Consider the following 20,459-nt stretch of genomic DNA (forward strand, 5'->3'; position numbering starts at 1 on the left):
GCGACAGCCCCGAAAACTGAAGGATCTGGAGAAGGTCTGTATGGAGGAGTGAGCCAAAATCCCTGCTGCAGTGTGTGCAAACCTGGTCAAGACCTACAGGAAACGTATGATCTCTGTAATTGCAAACAAAGGTTTCTGTACCAAATATTAAGTTCTGCTTTTCTGATGTATCAAATACTTATGTCATGCAATAAAATGCAAATTAATTACTTTTGTTTTAGATTCCATCTCTCACAGTTGAAGTGTACCTATGATAAAAATTACAGACCTCTACATTATTTGTAAGTAGGACAACCTGCAAAATCGGCAGTGTATCAAATACTTGTTCTCCCCAGTGTATATACATAAGATGACATTTGAAATGTCTTTATTCTTTTGGAACTTCTGAGTGTAATGTTTACTGTTAATATTTATTGTTTATTTCACTTTTGTTTACTATCTACTTCACTTGCTTTGGCAATGTTAACATACGTTCCCCATGCCAATAAAGCCCTTAAATTGAATTGAATTGAATTGAGAGAGAGACAGACAGAGGGGGAGATATATATACATGTATAGAGAGAGAGGGAGAGAGGTATTTTACATCTAGACTTTGTGGTGTGCCAGCCTTAGAGGACAGACAGACCTATCTGTTACATCTTGGTTCTCAGCCTGTCCACGCTCCGCTTACGTCACGGTTCCTCTCTGATTGGCGTCCGATTGATAGATCTCCGTCTGGCCTCTAGGAGGCCCACCATGGCCCCCAGTGTCCATCAGCAGTTCTCTCACCTCAGACGGGGGACGACGATGAATCACCAAGGTTACAGTGCCCATCTGTAGGGCTGTGTGAGCCTGGCTCTTTGTGTTGACTCTGTGGGACTAGCTGTGTGGGTTTGGGACTCTGTGGCAGGTTAATGAATAACTAAACGATAACTCCCGCTGCACTGACAGCTGTGGGATTAGCATGTTCACCTGAGCTCAGGTGGGATGGATATCCCGGGGCTAAAGTAAATAGATGTTTTTACTGCTGTGACATGGATCGTTTCCCTGGTTTTCCTGGTTTACAGAGTACCAGGTTGTATATCTTAAGGTAAAACATGGGTTTTCCAGGTCTTGGTGTGTTTTAGTGGTATTGCTGGTGGTGTTCGTGTATGATATAACATGTTGCTGTAATGCGGTGGGTTTAATGGCTGCGTTGATAAGGGGTTATTAGTACCTGTGTAGATAGGGAAGCAGTAATGTCAGTGTTACTCATTGAAGCTCACACCTTTCAAATCATTTGTGTTTAGCTTTGTCATTAATGCCATTAAGCTCACTGTATGAAATGGTGCATTTTACCGGTGCCTCGTGTATTTCTGATAAGTAGTGCTTTGACAGCCTTAGTCTGCATTCTCTACTTGCCAACCTTGAAACCTGAAACCTGTGATTCAAACAATGTAGTTGATTATGTTCCTCATCCTTTGTGCCTTTAGCATATTTCCTGAGTATGACCTTTGACCGTCACATAGAGAACTATGTGTTTGTTGATTGACTGTCATTCATTATAAAGACACAAAAAGGCCAGGACAACACTGTATAAAACAATGTTTTAATCCAAGATGGATCTTCGTCAGGTCAAAAGCAGTCAAGACGTTTTTGTTTCTTTGTAGAGTTTTTCGTCTACCAACTATTATAGTAACTTACCAATGAAAATCTCATTTTTAAAGCATATATTCTGTTCACTCATATCCAAATAATGTTGTTGACTTGTCCTTTACTTATTTATAATATTTATAATCACCGGTATTTGCCCACACCATAGTGCTGTTTGTGAATAGGGAAAGCAGGGTCACACAGAAAAGCTGCTTATTAACAAAGGGCCTACATCATTTTTATTTTTTGGAAAGAAATCTATTTCACTCATATTGTAATTAATAGTAGGTCATATTTCGTAGAAGTCTTTGACAGCTACTTTAAGTGTAATGGGATCATGTGTTAATGACAACTTTACTTCCTGATCTCCACTCTCATTCAGCTCAGAGTGGTCCCTATATTGACATTAGTTATTTGAATTGTTTGATGATCATTACAATAATGATAATGCACTACATTTTTTTTTTTTTTTTTTTTTTGGGGGGGGGGGAATGGATCAGCTTAATATTGCAGATAGATTGTATCTTCTATCAATGTAATTGTCTGCATCACTTCCAATCCCCCATGTTTTTTTATTTTTTTTATTTTTTTTATATATATACTCCCCTTTATTACTTTTCAACCCCACCATCCTTTCCCTACTTGGAGTAAATTAGTGAACAACAATGTCCAGGCCTCTACTTCCGGTCTATACTTACTATCTACACCTTATGGACAGAGTTAATTTTACAATAATTCTATTATATATATATATAAAAAAAATTAATTTAAATTTTTTTTGCTCCTGAACTTCTTCTACTCTCAACCTCGCCGATCATTTTCATGATGTCCATCCAGTTTGCTTCTATATGCCATATCTTTCTAACTGTGCTCTTTCCCAAAAGCTCCCAACATACAACCTATATACTTATTATGGACACAGTATGCTTACATTATTAGCTATCTTTGTTATTATATGTTGTTATTTGTTATTAGTCCCATCCTTCAACTCTATTCAATACCTCCCATCTATCTCTTAACACCATCCATATAGGATTTCTGCCATATATATTTCAACCGTACTGTGATGTTTTACAAAAGTTCTGAACCTTTCTATTCTCATTGCTTCTACAGATTGTGAATTAAAAATAAACATTTTTGCTAAAAGTATTATTATATTATTGATTGATTGACTATGACTTTTCAGATCACCCAGTAATGCTATCTGTAAGGTTAGTTCCAGGTAAATATTGCAATCCTTTAGCCATTCCTGGACCTGTGTCCAAAAACAAGCTACAAATGGACAGAACCAAAACAAATGATCCAATGATTCTGTCTCTTCACAGCAAAATCTGCAGAGCTGGGAAGATTGTATCCCCCATATAAATAACATTCTATTGGTAGCAAGAATTTTATATAATAATTTAAATTGAAAGATTCAAATTTTTGAATCCGGTGTCGTTTTGCGTGTCAGTTCATAAACACTATGCCATGGGATCGGTACGTCAAAGATCTCTTCCCAACTATTTTGCAATCTATATGGGACGGCTGTCAATCCTTTGGTCCTTAAGTGAAACTGATATACTTTTTTATTTATCACAGTTTTCCTTAACCAATTATGTTCTTTAATGCAAGGCCGACAGACAAGTTCCTTACTTTCTCCCCCTTCCACTTTCCTCTTCCATTTTTGCGGTAAGGCTGCAATTATTTGGTTGTAATTTTGGGTAGAGCAGACATTTCCATATGTTTTTGTTAGCTGCATGTGCGTCATAACTCCACCAGTCCTACCGATGATATCATTTACGAAGATTATACCTTTTTTAAACATTCTGTCAAAAAATAAAGGTTTTTTGTCAATTAGTATATTTGAATTTAACCACAATATTTGTTGCATTATTTGTTCTGTCGTTTCTGGAGGATTAAATTGACATTTGCAACCAACTTTCTATGGCTTGTTTTAGAAATAGTGACATTTGGGAGATTATTTCCTTTTCAAATAACTGAAAGTGAGAGGTTGTAATCTGAATAAAGGGAAAAAGGCCTTTCTTGAACATTGGGTGAGACAATCTTACTAATTTGCTTGAGATCCAGTTAGGATTTAAGTATAACTTTTGTATGACTGAAGCTTTTAGTGATAGGTCTAATGCTTTAATATTTAATAATTTCTGTCCTCCGAATTCATATTCATTATATAAATATGCTCTTTTAATTTTGTCTGGCTTGCCGTTCCAAATAAAATTGAATATTTTTTTCTCATATAATTTAAAAAACTGTTCGCTAGGCGTAGGCAAGACCATAAGCAAATAGGTAAACTGGGATAATACTAAAGAGTTAATCAGGGTGATTTTTCCACAAATTGACAGGTATTTTCCTTTCCATGGTAGTAAGATCTTATCTATTTTTGCTAACTTTCTATTAAAATGTATTGAAGTGAGATCATTTATTTCCTTTGGGATATGTATTCCGAGTATATCCACATCACCATCAGACCATTTTATTGGTAAACTACATGGTAATGTAAAAATTGTATTTTTTAGTGATCCAATACGTAATATAGTACATTTGTCATAATTTGGTTGTAATCCAGAGAGGTTAGAAAATGTATCTAGATCCTCTATGAGGCTGTGGAGGGATTCTAGTTGTGGATTTAAAAGAAAACATGAATCATCAGCGTACAATGACACCTTTGTTTTTAAGCCCTGTATTTCTAATCCTCTGATATTATTATTGGATCTGATTTTAATAGCTAACATCTCGATGGCCACAATAAATAGATATGGTAGTGGATAGTGGACAACCTTGTTTCACTCCTCTTGACAGTTTAAAACTTTCTGAGAAATAGCCATTATTTACTATTTTACACCTAGGGTTACTATACATGATTTTGACCCATTTTATAAGAGATTCTCCAAAATTGAAATGCTCCAGGCATTTATATATAAACCCCAGTCGAACTTTATCAAATGCCTTTTCGAAGTCTGCTATGAATAGCAGGCCTGGTTTCCCATATTTTCCATAGTGTTCTATTGTTTCCAATACTTGCCTTATATTATCTCCAATGTATCTTCCATGTAAAAAACCTGTCTGATTAGAATGAATAATATCCGACAATACCTTTTTAATTCTATGCGCTATACATTTTGCTAGGATTTTTGCATCACAACACTGAAGTGTAAGGGGCCTCCAATTTTGTAAATGGACTGGATCTTTATATTTTCCACTTGTATCCTGTTTCAGTAATAATGAGATCAGTCCTTCTTCTTGAGTGTCAGATAATCTACCATTTACATAGGAGTGGTTAAAACATGCTAATAACGGTCCTCTTAGTATATCAAAAAAGGTTTGGTATACCTCGACTGGTATGCCATCCAACCCTGGAGTTTTCCCAGACTTAAAGTCTTTAATTGCATCCAGAAGTTCCTCCTCTGTAATTTCACCTTCACATGAGTCTTTCTGTGTGGCTGTTAATTTGACATTATCAATAGAAAAAAAATCTCTACAATTAGCTTCAGTTAGAGGAGATGGAGGCGACTGAAAAGAAAACATATGCTTAAAGTACTTTGTTTCTTCCTTCAAAATATCATTTGGTGAATTATGGGTGACTCCGTCAATTGTAACCAGTTTCATTAAGTTCTTTTTGGTAGCATTCCTATGTTGAAGATTAAAAAAGAATTTTGTGAATTTTTCCCCATATTCCATCCAGTTTGCTTTATTTTTATAATATATTACACTTGATCTTTCTTGAATAAGTTTCTCCATTTCTTTTTGTTTTTCCTCTAATTTATTCTGAGCCTCTATGTTACAGTTTTTATTGCCATCTATCTGTTCTGTTAGACTTTCTATTTCCTTTCTTAGTATAAACTCTTTTGACCTAAATTGCTTTTGTTTTCGAGATGAGTACTGAATTGCATGGCCTCTAAAGGCACATTTAAAGGTGTCCCATACAATAAGGGGATTCGCTGTACCTATGTTATGTTGGAAAAAGTCAGTTATAAATTCCTTTGTTCTAATTATAAATAAATTATCATCCAATAGGCTTTGATTACATTTCCAATATCCTCGCCCACGTGGAAATTCAGTAAGAGTAATGTATATGCCTATTATATGATGGTCCGACCGCATTCTGTCCCGTATCAACACTTTTTTTACTTTTGGTGCCAACGAGAATGAGATAAGAAAGAAGTCAAGAAGACTAGCTTGATTCAGTCTCCGCCATGTATATCTCACTAGATCAGTATATTTAAGCCTCCATATATCTACTAGTTCTAATGTATCCATGACATTCACAATTTCCTTAAGAGCATGTGGGTGATTGTTTGTGGTGTGATTTCCTTTACGGTCCATTGAGCTATTTAAAACAGTATTATAATCCCCCACCATAATAATATTGTCTTGAGTTGCTTGCAGGCTTGATAATTTATTATATATATTGTCAAAGAATTGTGGATCATCATTATTTGGTCCGTAAAGGTTAATGAGCCATATCTGTTTATGGTCCAATAACATATTTAAAATAATCCATCTACCTTGTGTATCTATTTGTACAATTTGCACATTCGGATCGAAATTACTATTAATTAATATCATCACCCCTTTTGAATTTCTTTGCCCATGGGAGAAGTATATTTCCCCCCCCCCATTCTTTTTTCCACGCTACTTCATCTCGAATTGTTGAATGCACTACATTTATTACCAATATTTAGTTGTCTGCACTTTCATTCTTTACATTTTTCCATCATCCTGTCAGTAAGATTTTGACCCAGAACTTCAGTATAGTTTCATAGGAAGCATATTGGTGTGCCAGGAGCACATCCTGTCAGTAAGATTTTGACCCAGAACTTCAGTATAGTTTCATAGGAAGCATATTAGTGTGCCAGGAGCACATCCTGTCAGTAAGATTTTGACCCAGAACTTCAGTGTAGTTTCATAGGAAGCATATTGATGTGCCAGGAGCACAACAACAGCCCATTCTTTTTCTGGAGTGACAGTTTTGAGGAAGTGGAGTAGGCTTGCTTATCTGTGTTTGTATAATATACAAACACAGATACTGCACATATGGGTGTGAGAGGGTGTAGGACTGTCCTTCCTTATCTGCTCTGCCTTATTGCTAACCAGTGTGGAAATTCTGCTAGCTGTAGATGATCGTGGTGTGATAATTGTAGTTACTGGGTTTTAGAAGTTTCAGTACACTTTCGAGGCTACATTGCAGACTGTCCAGTCAGGCATCAGATTGTTATATCACATGATGTGGTTAGCGCGTATACATCTCAATGTAGTCAGCCTGGAACGCAGCCTCAGTGACCAGACCTCTCTCTATTTCCATAGAAATACCCAGAAACCCCTTGTTCACACTTAAACCATCTCACGCTGGTGTTATGTTTTGTGGACATCACAAAGCCATACCTCAACCTATACCAAATTAACCCTAATTGAAAATATCTGTCATGAATTAATTTAGTGCTTATTTAGGAAATAAAGTGCACTCCACTTATAGTGTATCACATTGGTCCAGGACAATTTGATACACTATAACCGCATTCACTATAACTGTATGACATTGTGGTAAAATAATCACCTCTGTTTGTCTGTTTGTTTCAGTCTGCCGAGTTCTTTGACATGCTGGGAAGGATGCAGGTAAGACTCCTCCCTCTTCTCTCTTCTTCCTCTTCCTTCTCTCTTTCCTTCTCTTCTCTCTAAGCTGCTGGCATGGACGTGGTGATGAAAGCACGACACGTCCATCACTTCCTGAGATTTTAATCACGGGTCCTCCCTAACGAGCAGAAGGGTCCCGTTATTAAGCCATGGGAGTTTGGAGGGGGAACGCAGGCCGCCCTTAATTTGAGGAGCCGAGACGACCGGGTCCAATCTCTGGTCCTGATTGAGTAATGGGCCGAACCGAACCAAGTTAACGAGCTCCCTCTAAAAACCCATTGATTTCTCTGTCCTGTTCTGCTGCACTGTGTCTGTGGGGTTCTGGGATCTTCTGTGGGAATGGGGTTTTAGGCAGGGTGGGGGCAGGAATAGGGTCGGTGGTGGTGGCAGCTTTGTCATGCCCATTTGGGGACAGTGGGGGAGCTTTTGACAGAGAGGGAGTGAGCGGAGGAGGACAGGATATCGACAGCACCTGATGACAAGTGTGCGAGGACAGAGGCCACACTGGCCTGCTGCCACCTCTGAGTCAGTCCTTACCAGACCCCTCTCTGTCCCCACAGTCCCTTACAGAGCACAGCGCCACATCGACCCGCACTACTAACTAGACTAGAGCAATCGATGGTGGAACAGTTGAAAAGCCTCTATCTGGAATGGTTGATCACAGAGCCCGTCTCAGAGGGATCGAAGATGGATGCATTAAGACAGGCCCCTAGCGTTGATCTAACCCAGCGGTGTTGACAAGTAGTCCCCCACTGAGCTACATCTGTTTCCCCATCCCCTCTACTGTCTGTCTGTCTGTCTGTCTGTCTGTCTGTCTGAGCTAGCCTGGTCCCTGATCTGATGGTGCTGTATTGCCAACTCCTATGGTCATTGTCAATGCAGCATAAACAGATTGGGGACCAGGTTATGTCAGAGCCACTCTGCTGAACCAGAGACAAGCATCACTGGAGGATGAGGACCATTCAAAAGCATGCAGAGAGTGCATAGATAGATAGCTAAACCAGTCTGTGCGTTGACCACTGAAATCAATAATGGAAAGTAGGGATACGGATGCGGTTTAAGTCTGGAGAATGACTTGACTTGTGTGTGAGGTCTTAAGGGTCTTCCCACGCCGGGATAAGGATAATTGAGATATGATTAAGTCTGGTAAAAGACTTGAGAGAATCTGTGTGTGTGGTAAGGATTCAGGCTTCAGAGCCTTCACACATGCACATAAGTCTTTCTCCACAGGTCTTTCCAGTAGATTGGTAATTGTGCAATTCAGGATGTGTCAACTGGAGTCATGTATGCTCTGCATATGCAAACACTTCTTATATCCAAGCAAATATTTTACCTGGGTTCCACCTATGTGCTATCTAGAACCTAAAATGGTTATTTGGTTGTCCCCATAGGAGAACCCTTTGAATAACCCTTCCAGGTAGAATCCTTTTGGTTCCAGGTATAACCCTTTTGGGTTCCATTAAGAATCCTTTCCACAGAAGGTTCTAAATGGAACCCAAAAGGTTTCTACCAGGAACCAAAAATGGTTCTCCTATGGGGACGGTCGAAGAACCCTTTTGGAACCCTTTTTTCTAAGAGTGTACAATATGTACGTACAGTAACTGATCTGGGAGTTGCGTAAGTCAGGAATGATCATTTTTGTACCCTTGTGACCCTCCGTCCACATGCGTGACCCTAACCAGGTCCCTAAATCTGAGGCGACGAAGCCCCACTCGCAGAGAAGCAAGGTCTGAGAAACACACACACACACACACACACACTCACGTCAGTGTCTGTGGACCTCACCACTGGGCATGCTTCTCTGTCATGGTGCATTGACCTTGCCTCTGTGTGCATTCCTTTATTAATTGATTAATGTATTCCTTTATCAATTTATTAATGTATTCCTTTATCAATTTATTAATGTATTCCTTTATCAATTTTTTCCATCCCTTCTTTGTTTGATTGTGGTGGTGGTCATCCTCCGTGTTAACCCTGTCATCCTGGAGTAGTTTCACCACTCTCTTGTAACACTCTCCTAAGGTCCCCTCAACCAGGAAAAACGTAGGCTAACTTAAAGTAACAAAGAGCTGTTCATAATGAATGCTATTCCCCTCAATCTCCTGGGACTATATACAGTGTAAAAACAAAGAGTCAATACTGAGACTATCTCGTATCTCTGAGAGTGTCGGAAGGTGGAGACTCCCCATCAATGTTTCCCTGTTTGATGACTGTGCTGTTTCATTGTGTTGCATCACTCATTGGACCATCAATTGCTTCTGTAGAATAAAATACTGTATATACAGTTGAAGACGGAAGTTTACATACACCTTAGCCAAATACATTTAAACTCAGTTTTTCACAATTCCTGACATTTAATCCTAGTAAAAAATCCCTGTTTTAGGTCAGTTAGGATCACCACTTTATTTTAAGAATGTGAAATGTCAGAACAATAGTAGAGAGAATGATTTATTTCAGCTTTTATTTATTTCATCACATTCCCAGTGGGTCAGAAGTTTACATACACTCAATTAGTATTTGGTAGCATTGCCTTTAAATTGTTTAACTTGGGTCAAACGTTTCGGGTAGCCTTCCACAAGCTTCCCACAATAAATTGGGTGAATTTTGGCCCATTCCTCCTGACAGAGCTGGTGTAACTGAGTCAGGTTTGTAGGCCTCCTTGCTCGCACACGCTTTTTCAGTTCTGCCCACACATTTTCTATAGGATTGAGGTCAGGGCTTTGTGATGGCCACTCCAATACCTTGACTTTGTTGTCCTTAAGCCATTTTGCCACAACTTTGGAAGTATGCTTGGGGTCATTGTCCATTTGGAAGACCCATTTGCGACCAAGCTTTAACTTCCTGACTGATGTCTTGAGATGTTGCTTCAGTATGTCCACATAATTTTCCTTCCTCATGATGCCATCTATTTTGTGAAGTGCACCAGTCCCTCCTGCAGCAAAGCACCCCCACAGCATGATGCTGCCACCCCCGTTCTTCACGGTTGGGATGGTGTTCTTCGGCTTGCAAGCATTCCCCTTTTTCCTCCAAACATAACGATGGTCATTATGGCCAAACAGTTCTATTTTTGTTTCATCAGACCAGAGGAAATTTCTCCAAAAAGTAAGATCTTTGTCCCCATGTGCAGTTGCAAACTGTAGTCTGGCTTTTTTATGGCGGTTTTGGAGCAGTGGCTTCTTCCTTGCGGAGCGGTCTTTCAGGTTATGTCGATATAGGACTAATTTTACTGTGGATATAGATACTTTTGTACCTGTTTCCTCCAGCATCTTCACAAGGTCCTTTGCTGTTGTTCTGGGATTGATTTGCACTTTTCGCACCAAAGTACGTTCATCTCTAGGAGACAGAACGGGTCTCCTTCCTGAGAGGTATGACGGCTGCGTGGTCCCATGGTGTTTATACTTGTGTACTATTGTTTGTACCTTCAGGCGTTTGGAAATTGCTCCCAAGGATGAACCAGACTTGTGGAGGTCTACAATTTATTTTCTGATGTCTTGGCTGATTTCTTTTGATTTTCCCATGATGTCAAGCAAAGAGGCACTGAGTTTGAAGGTAGGCCTTGAAATACATCCACAGGTACACCTCCAATTGACTCAAATGATGTCAATTAGCCTATCAGAAGCTTCTAAAGGCATGACATCATTTTCTGGAATTTTCCAAGCTGTTTAAAGGCACAGTCAACTTAGTGTATGTAAACTTCTGACCCACTTGAATTGTGATACAGTGAATTATAAGTGAAATAATCTGTCTGTAAACAATTGTTGGAAAAATTACTTGTGTCATGCACAAAGTAGATGTCCTAACCGACTTGCCAAAACTGTAGTTTGTTAACAAGAAATTTGTGGAGTGGTTGAAAAACTAGTTTTAATGACTCCAACCTAAGTGTATGTAAACTTCCGACTTCAACTGTATGTTCACCCTGTGTTTCTGTGTTCAAGCTTACTATGGCGACTGACTGCCCCAGTTGTAATGTAGTTCAAGGCCCTGTTTGAATATTTTACAAACACACCATGCCTTTCTCCGTTTCTTGAAGCAATCACTGATCTTACACAAATTGATAGGTGTAAGCAATGGTTCTATCACATAGCTTTCACCAACCCAGCCTTTTCAGATCAGGGATTTCTTTAAAGAAGGAAGGAAAGAGGCATTATTCAATGTATTTGAACAGGGCTCTAGTTATTCCAGCGTAATAGGTTGATGATCTGTGTGTGTCTCTCCTCTCTCTGTCTAGCAGGATGACTACATTCCATACCCGCGGATAGAGGATGTGAGTCAGCCCTCTGATACGATCATATCAGCTGGATCAAAGCACTATGCACACACAAGCGTGAATAACACAAACCCACATATGCATGCATACATACACACACACACATGCAGGAATGCAAATACTGGTGGTCAATGTAAAGGCTCAAAGAACATTTACAGGCACATTTATGATCAATATCCCAAGCTCTTATTTATTTCTATGGCCCTGTTCTTGTGGATGGTGATGTCTTGGTACATAAACCCCTTGTACCTTGGTTGTGTGGTTCAGATTCTGGAGAAGGGTAGCCCATACCCGCAGGTGATCCTGCCCCAGTTTGGGGGTTACTGGATTGAGGATGCCGAGGCGCCTGCAGGCACCCCCACCTCCTCGGAGAGCAGCTTCTGTGAGGAGGATGACGGAGGGGACATAAGCCCTGGGGGAGGCTTCGGCTTCCGGCTGGAGTGTAACAGCACGGCCAGGGCCTACCGCAAACACTTCCTGAGCAGGGTGAGTCAAGGCCTATTTGGCTAGTAGTAATAATGTGGGTGTGTGAGTGGGGGGGAAGGGGGGTCTGCGCCTGCATGTGTGTGTCTGTGTGTGTTTACGTGTGTACGTGTGTGTGTGTTCTCTGTAAGGGTGTGTTTCCCTCCAGTCTTTCTCCATTCGGTGATTTTTCCTACTTCAGACTCAATTCTGCTCTGGGGTTATGACAAAGAATTAGGAATCAGTCTTTTGGAAAAATTAACGTATAATTTACACCAATAATATGGAGATCTGTGAAATATTGACTGTTAAACCTTATTAGACGCTGTGTAACTTCTTTAAACTGTCTCATCATACTGTGTAGTGATTTGCTGTCCTCCCTCCCTCCATCACTTTCTCCCCTCTTTCTTTCTATCGCTCTGACTCTCTCTCTCTCTCTCTCGCTCTCTCTCTCTCTCTCTCTCTCTCGCTCTCTCTCTCTCTCTCTCTCTCTTCTTCAGGAGCATATGAACTACTACTGCACAGGCAGCAGTCTGGGGAACCTCATTATGTCACTGAAGCACGAGGAGGCAGAGGGCCAGGAGTTCCTCCGCATCATGCTCAGGTAACTACACTAGGGCCAGGAGTTCCTCTGCATCATGCTCAGGTAGCTACAGTAGGGCCAGGAGTTCCTCCATCATGCTCAAGTAGCTACAGTAGGGCCAGGAGTTCCTCCATCAAGCTCCGGTAGTTAAACTAGGGCCAGGAGTTCCTCCATCATGCTCAGGTAGCTACAGTCATATAATTACATACAATAGGGCCAGGAGTTCCAGTAGGGATGTAGGATCTGAACTAGCTATGATCTGCCCTGGCCTGGACCCATTAATGCATCCACAGCAGACAGTGTCCAGTGGGCCTATGTTGGTTCTGGAGCCTGGCTTGGACCCATTGTTATAGTCACACTACCCCTACCTTGTGAATGTGGATTTACACACTTATCATGTAACCGGTAGCCAGAACTTTCACTGTAGGTATAGGGAGTATGTATGTGCGATGTGCTGCCTACCTTCTTTAAGATGTGGTTATTGACAATGGTTTTGTGCAATCATCACCCAGGTCGAGGACAAAGACACACCATGACAGGATCTCTCTGGCAGGCCTCAACCAGCTTCCCAGTGTACCCCAGATAGCCAAGGTAAGGAGGGCTGACTTAATAATATAATATATAATATGCCATTTAGCAGACGCTTTTATCCAAAGCGACTTACGCACCACCAAGTACCACATGTTCACTCAATACAACATGTACTCAGTGTAAAGTGGTGATCTGGATTCCAAAAATCAACAATGCTGACAGCCCACCACTGTTTTGGTAAACAGCTGAGGGTGGGGTTGAAGAAATTTCGCCACTTTCAAATTCATAGACTGACCATGAGATCAAAATTATAGTTTTAACCATGAGTTGAAACTATAGCGTTTGTTTACATTTACATTGTTTACAAACAATGAAGTAAAACAAGCTTTTGGGTTCTGATGCGGTAAGACAGTTGAAATAAGCTCATGATTCATTTATACACTGATATATTATAATTAATTTAACAGTCCATAAAGGGATGTACCAATACCAGATTGCCCCTTCAACCTAAAATCGATTTGTTTCCATCACTGTGATTTCAAATGGATCCGTATCTGTCTGTCTGTGTTTCAGCTTCTCTGCGACGACGTGACTGGCCTGAAGTTCAACCCGGTCCTGTACCCCAGAGTGAGTCTGCTCCACAGTTTCCTTTCAGCCAGGCGCTTCCACCTCTACTACAGTAGCCATAGAACCAGGGTCGTTCATTAGGTCATGCCATAGAAATATAAATAGTTTTTTAGCAATTCTATTTCTATGGGGCATGCATAATTTTTTCAAAACGTTTTGCAATGAACACAAGTGTTTCTTATTGGACATTTCCAGGTAGTCTCTCCCTTTTTCAGTCCCTTTTCTTTCGTTTGCTGCAACTTCCACCTGGTCCACTACACAGCCTGTACCACCATGTTCTGTCTTACTGATGTGGTGTAGGCAGTGCTAATGTAACAATGTACGCTGGGAGTCGGGAAGCAAGTACAGGGAGTGCATTTAATGATAAATAAAACATGGAACAAAACAAGAGTAGCGCCCAGACAGGAACAGAGTAACAGAATCAATAACGCCTATGGAAGGAACCAAAGGGAGTGACATACAGTGGGGAAAAAAAGTATTTAGTCAGCTACCAATTGTGCAAGTTCTCCCACTTAAAAAGATGAGAGAGGCCTGTAATTTTCATCATAGGTACACGTCAACTATGACAGACAAAATGAGGGGAAAAAATCCAGAAAATCACATTGTAGGATTTTTAATGAATTTATTTGCAAATTATGGTGGAAAATAAGTATTTGGTCAATAACAAAAGTTTCTCAATACTTTGTTATATACCCTTTGTTGGCAGTGACACAGGTCAAACGTTTTCTGTAAGTCTTCACAAGGTTTTCACACACTGTTGCTGGTATTTTGGCCCATTCCTCCATGCAGATCTCCTCTAGAGCAGTGATGTTTTGGGGCTGTCGCTGGGCAACACGGACTTTCAACTCCCTCCAAAGATTTTCTATAGGGTTGAGATCTGGAGACTGGCTAGGCCACTCCAGGACCTTGAAATGCTTCTTATGAAGCCACTCCTTCGTTGCCCGGGCGGTGTGTTTGGGATCATTGTCATGCTGAAAGACCCAGCCACGTTTCATCTTCAATGCCCTTGCTGATGGAAGGAGGTTTTCACTCAAAATCTCACGATACATGGCCCCATTCATTCTTTCCTTTACACGGATCAGTCGTCCTGGTCCCTTTGCAGAAAAACAGCCCCAAAGCATGATGTTTCCACCCCCATGCTTCACAGTAGGTATGGTGTTCTTTGGATGCAACTCAGCATTCTTTGTCCTCCAAACACGACGAGTTGAGTTTTTACCAAAAAGTTATATTTTGGTTTCATCTGACCATATGACATTCTCCCAATCCTCTTCTGGATCATCCAAATGCACTCTAGCAAACTTCAGACGGGCCTGGACATGTACTGGCTTAAGCAGGGGGACACGTCTGGCACTGCAGGATTTGAGTCCCTGGCGGCGTAGTGTGTTACTGATGGTAGGCTTTGTTACTTTGGTCCCAGCTCTCTGCAGGTCATTCACTAGGTCCCCCTGTGTGGTTCTGGGATTTTTGCTCACCGTTCTTGTGATCATTTTGACCCCACAGGGTGAGATCTTGCGTGGAGCCCCAGATCGAGGGAGATTATCAGTGGTCTTGTATGTCTTCCATTTCCTAATAATTGCTCCCACAGTTGATTTCTTCAAACCAAGCTGCTTACCTATTGCAGATTCAGTCTTCCCAGCCTGGTGCAGGTCTACAATTTTGTTTCTGGTGTCCTTTGACAGCTCTTTGGTCTTGGCCATAGTGGAGTTTGGAGTGTGACTGTTTGAGGTTGTGGACAGGTGTCTTTTATACTGATAACAAGTTCAAACAGGTGCCATTAATACAGGTAACGAGTGAAGGACAGAGGAGCCTCTTAAATAAGAAGTTACAGGTCTGTGAGAGCCAGAAATCTTGCTTGTTTGTAGGTGACCAAATACTTATTTTCCACCATAATTTGCAAATAAATTCATAAAAAATCCTACAATGTGATTTTCTGGATTTTTTTCCCTCAATTTGTCTGTCATAGTTGACGTGTACCTATGATGAAAATTACAGGCCTCTCTCATCTTTTTAAGTGGGAGAACTTGCACAATTGGTGGCTGACTAAATACTTTTTTTCCCCACTGTATATGTGACAGCTAGTTCTGTTCATCACATCAGAGGTCATAAGGATGATGGAGCTGCTTGTTGTGCCTCTGCTCCGGGTCCTGTAGAACTGATCTGTTATTATGACAGTCGGCTCAGACTGCTCCCCCCCCCCCCCCCCCCCCCCCTCTCCCATCCCCCACTGGTCACAGCTGACTGCCTTTCAAAATGGCCACAATCAACCCACAGTGGTCCTGGGTCGTATTCATTAGGGCATGCAACGGAAAACATTTTGCAGCTGAAAACAGAAATGAGCATTTCTTATTGGACAAGTCCAAGTAGTCCCTTCCTGTTTTAGTCAGTTTCTTTCCATTTGGTGCCTATTGAATACAACCCTGACCTCCACAGACGTGATAGACATACACTACATTACCAAAAGTATGTGGACACCTGCTCGTCATGGGCATTATTTTGGAGTGGCCCCCCCTTTGCTGCTATAACAATCTCCTCTCTTCTGGGAAGGCTTTCCCCAAGATGTTGGAACATTGCTGCGGGGACTTGCTTCCATTCAGCCACAAGAGCATTAGTGAGGTCGGGCACTGATGTTGGGCGATTAGGCCTGGCTCGCAGTCGGCGTTCCAATTCATACCAAAGGTGTTCGATGGGGTTGAGGTCAGGGCTTTGTGCAGGCCAGTCAAGTTCTTCCACACCGATTTCGACAAACCATTTCTGTATGGATCTCGCTTTGTGCACAGGTGCATTGTCATACTGAAACAGGAAAGGGCCTTCCCCAGACCATTATTCCTCCTCCACCAAACTTTGCAGTTGGCACTATGCATTCGGGCAGGTAGCATTCTCCTGGCATCCGCCAAACTCAGATTCGAACTTCCAAATGGTGAAGCGTGATTCATCACTTCAGAGAATGCATTTCCACTGCTCCAGAGTCCAATGGCGTCGAGCTTTACACCAGTATAGCAGACGCTTGGCATTGCTCATGGGGATCTTAGGCTTGTGTGTGGCTGCTCATCCATGGAAGCCCATTTCATGAAGCTCCTGAAGAACAGTTATTGTGCTGACGTTGCTTCCAGGGGCAGTTTGGAACTCGGTAGTAAGTGTTGCAACTGAGGACAGACGATTTTTACACGCTACACGCTTCAGCACTCGGCGGTCCCGTTCTGTGAGCTTGTGTGGTCTACCACTTCGCAGCTGAGCCGTTGTTGCTCCTAGACGTTTCCACTTCACAATAACAGCATTTACAGTTGACCGGGGCAGCTCTAGCAGGGCAGAAATTTGATGAGCAGACTTGTTGGAAAGGTAGCATCCTAAGACGGTGCCACTTTGAAAGTCACTGAGCGCTTCAGTAAGGCCATTCTACTGCCAATGTTTGTCTATAGAGATTGCATGGCTGTGTGCTCGATTTTATGCACCTGTCAGCAACAGGTGTGGCTGAAATAGTTGAATCCACTAATTTGAAGGGGTGTCCACATACATTTGTATATATAGTGTAAATGTCTGCCCGAGTTATGGAGTGACTTTATCACATAACTGGATTTTATATGTATGCACACATCCTTATCATTTTTTTGTTTTGGTTTCAGGGCTCTCAGCTGATAATAGGTTATGACGAACATGAAGTGAACAACACCTTTAAGTTTGGTGTCATCTACCAGAAGTTTGGTCAGGTGAGTGTGATATGCAGGTTTTTATTGCCAAATGGTGTTTCCGTTTATTCCTTATCAATCCCATGCCATTTATTTTTGCCCTGTAACTTGCATTGTGTATGGAACCCCATACATTAACATCTCCATTTTAATCTTCTCCCTTCATCTCTGTCTCCTCTCCTCTAATCGCTCCATCCCAGACGACAGAGGAGGAGTTGTTTGGGAACAACGAGGAGACGCCAGCCTTCCGAGAGTTCCTCAGTGTTCTGGGAGACAACATAGAGCTGAATGACTTTAAGGGGTGAGAGACATAGATACAACTCTACTACGACTCTACTAGAGAGAGAGAGAGAGAGAGAGAGAGAGAGAGAGAGAGAGAGAGAGAGAGAGAGAGAGATCGAGAGAGAGATCGAGAGAGACAGAGAGAGAGAGAGACAGAGAGAGAGAGAGACAGAGAGAGAGAGAGAGAGAGAGAGAGAGAGAGAGAGAGAGAGAGAGAGAGAGAGAGACAGAGAGACAGAGACAGAGACAGAGAGAGAGAGAGAGAGAGAGAGAGAGAGAGAGAGAGAGCCCATATGCCCCCCTAGGCACAACTACGACAACATAACCAACAAAAACGGGTCACGACTCCTGCAGCTCTGTCGCACACTGGGTATGTACATAGTCAATGGTAGGCTTCGAGGGGACTCCTATGGTAGGTTCACCTATAGCTCATCTCTTGGCAGTAGTACTGTAGACTACTTTATCACTGACCTCAACCCAGAGTCTCTCAGAGCGTTCACAGTCAGCCCACTGACACCCATATCAGACCACAGCAAAATCACAGTCTACTTGAACAGAGCAATACTCAATCATGAGGCATCAAAGCCAAAGGAACTGAATAATATTAAGAAATGCTATAGATGGAAGGAAAGTAGTGTTGAAACTGTCAGCTTCCTGCTTCTCCTGTTTGTCTCCGGGCCTCTAGAGGTCAGCTGTGTTCCCCTCTGCCTTAGTTCTTCCTCGTGTGTCCTCATTAGTTTGATCCAGGTCACCTGTGCCTTGTTTTCCCTTTAGTATTTTAGCTGTGTGTTTTCCCCTTGTTTCTCACTTGGTTATTGCGTCCTGACTATGTGTCTCCTGCTTTGTCCCACCGTGTCTGTCCTAGTAAGCTGTTCGAAGTTATCTTTAGTTTGTTTTTCTCCCCTCGTGGAGTTGTTTTGTTTGGCCTCCTGTTTTGGAACATTAAATCAACTTACCTGGAGTATTGCCTTGGGTGTTTCATTTGGGTCCTACAACACCTCCTCTGTGGCTAAGGGGTAGTACCCCCAGCTTTCCACATCTGAGACCGGAGTTCTAGCCCGGCTTGTGACAGAATAACCAAGTCACTCATGGACCCAGAAACACTCAGTTCCCAGGACCTGTTGGCGGTGATCACTCGACATGAGGCTTCTTTCCAGCGCCATGAAGCCGTTCTCAGCCGACAAGAGGAGCTGATGGCTAGTCATTCTCAACTCCTGGCCGAAATGATGAGTTCCCTCCGCCAGCTCTTTGAACGCCTCCCTGGTCCTCTCCCTTCCCCCAGGTCACCCCCCAGTGACGACAGGCCTTCTCGGTTGGCGGAGCCCCGACTACCACCTCCCAAGCCCTTTTCTGGGGATCCAAGCTCTTGCCAGGGTTTCCTCACCCAATGCTCCCTCACCTTCGAGCTCCAACCCTCAAGTTTTCCCACAGACCGTTCCAAGATTGCCTACATCATTACCCTTCTTTCAGACAAGGCGCTCGCCTGGGCTTCTGCGGTGTGGCAGTCCCAGGAGGCCTGTTGTGACTCCCACGCTGCATTTGTAGAAGAGTTCAAGCGGGTGTTCGATCATCCTGTCAGTGGGCGGGAGGCTTCCAAGCGCCTACTGTCTCTCCGTCAGGGCCCCCGAAGCACGGCAGATTTTGCCATTGAGTTCCGGACCATAGCAGCAAGGAGCGGATGGAATGATGAAGCGCTGAGGGTCTGCTTTCAGGGAGGGTTATCTGAGCCCCTGCAAGATGAGTTAGCCACCCGGGAACCAGCTGGAGATCTCGAGTCCCTCATAGCCTTGGCCATCCGCCTGGACAATCGTCTAAGAGAGCGGAGAACGGCTCGCCGTCAGGTGTCTCAGTCCCAAGTTCCTCTGAGCAACTCTGTTTCTCCTGTTTGGACTCCGTCATTCAGAGCTTCCCCGGCTCCTGAACTGCTCCAGGATTCCCCGGAGAGCATGCAGTTAGGCCGTTCCAGGCTTTCTCCCAACGAAAGGGAACGTCGCATGAGGGAGCGTCGGTGCCTCTACTGCGGGGTTGCCGGCCACTTCCGCTCCACTTGCCCCGAGCTTTCGGGAAACGCCTGTCCCCGCCCAGCTACAGGAGGGCTGTGATGGGGAGAATTAGAGCGCCTCCTACTAACGCTGTCCTGGCTATTCCAGCCACTCTGTCCTGGGGGGGCCACCAGCATCGGGTCCAGGCTATGATCGATTCCGGTGCCGCAGGTGATTTCCTGGATGTAACCTTGGCTAAGGAACTTAAGATCCCTACCCAACTACTTCCTCAACCCCAGGCAGTTACAGCCTTAGATGGCAGACCTCTGGAACCAGGAAAGGTTACCGAGGCGACTCAGTCCCTGCGACTTACCATCTCTCAACACCAGCAGGAGGAGACCTTCTATCTTATTGACTCTCCCGAGTATCCTATTATCCTGGGTCACCCTTGGCTATGCAGACATAATCCCCAGATCGACTGGCCTACTGGCACCATTCTAAGCTGGGGTCCCACTTGCCAACTCACCTGCATGCTTCAGAGTCCCTCAGCCCCTAGTACCCAGTTTCAAGAGTCTGTTGACGTCTCCCGAGTCCCCAGTGTTTACCATCGGTTCAAGGCAGTGTTCAGCAAGGCCCGGGCTACTGCCTTACCGCCTCATCGCACGTATGACTGTGCCATTGATCTACTCCCTGGGTGCTGCCCTCCTAGAGGTCGGATCTTTTCCTTGTCCTCCCCCGAGCACGCAGCTATGGACACCTACATTAAGGAGTCCTTGGCAGCCGGCCTCATCTATGCCTCT

The 20,459-nt window shown here is 42.9% G+C and overlaps 1 protein-coding gene across 3 annotated transcripts in view; it reads left to right on the plus strand.

Moving 5' to 3' along the window:
• Window positions 1-1,046: 1,046 nt before the first annotated feature.
• Window positions 1,047-20,459, plus strand: part of LOC311118328 (rap1 GTPase-activating protein 2-like) — a 40,905-nt gene continuing 21,492 nt past the window's right edge. For 2 of the 3 annotated variants that reach the window (XM_084193140.1, XM_084193141.1), the window contains exons 1-8: window positions 7,195-7,224; window positions 11,471-11,506; window positions 11,777-11,995; window positions 12,472-12,575; window positions 13,067-13,145; window positions 13,659-13,712; window positions 17,333-17,416; window positions 17,596-17,696. In XM_084193140.1, the coding sequence (XP_084049266.1) occupies window positions 7,207-7,224; window positions 11,471-11,506; window positions 11,777-11,995; window positions 12,472-12,575; window positions 13,067-13,145; window positions 13,659-13,712; window positions 17,333-17,416; window positions 17,596-17,696 (695 nt within the window). In that variant the 5' untranslated portion in view covers window positions 7,195-7,206. Of the gene's footprint in view, window positions 1,070-7,188; window positions 7,225-11,470; window positions 11,507-11,776; window positions 11,996-12,471; window positions 12,576-13,066; window positions 13,146-13,658; window positions 13,713-17,332; window positions 17,417-17,595; window positions 17,697-20,459 lie in introns of those variants that run through there. The other variant, XM_084193139.1, reaches the window with a different exon arrangement.

The sequence above is a fragment of the Coregonus lavaretus genome (assembly GCF_964263955.1).
Source record: "Coregonus lavaretus genome assembly, contig: HAP1_SCAFFOLD_1904, whole genome shotgun sequence".
Taxonomy (NCBI): Eukaryota; Metazoa; Chordata; class Actinopteri; order Salmoniformes; family Salmonidae; genus Coregonus; species Coregonus lavaretus.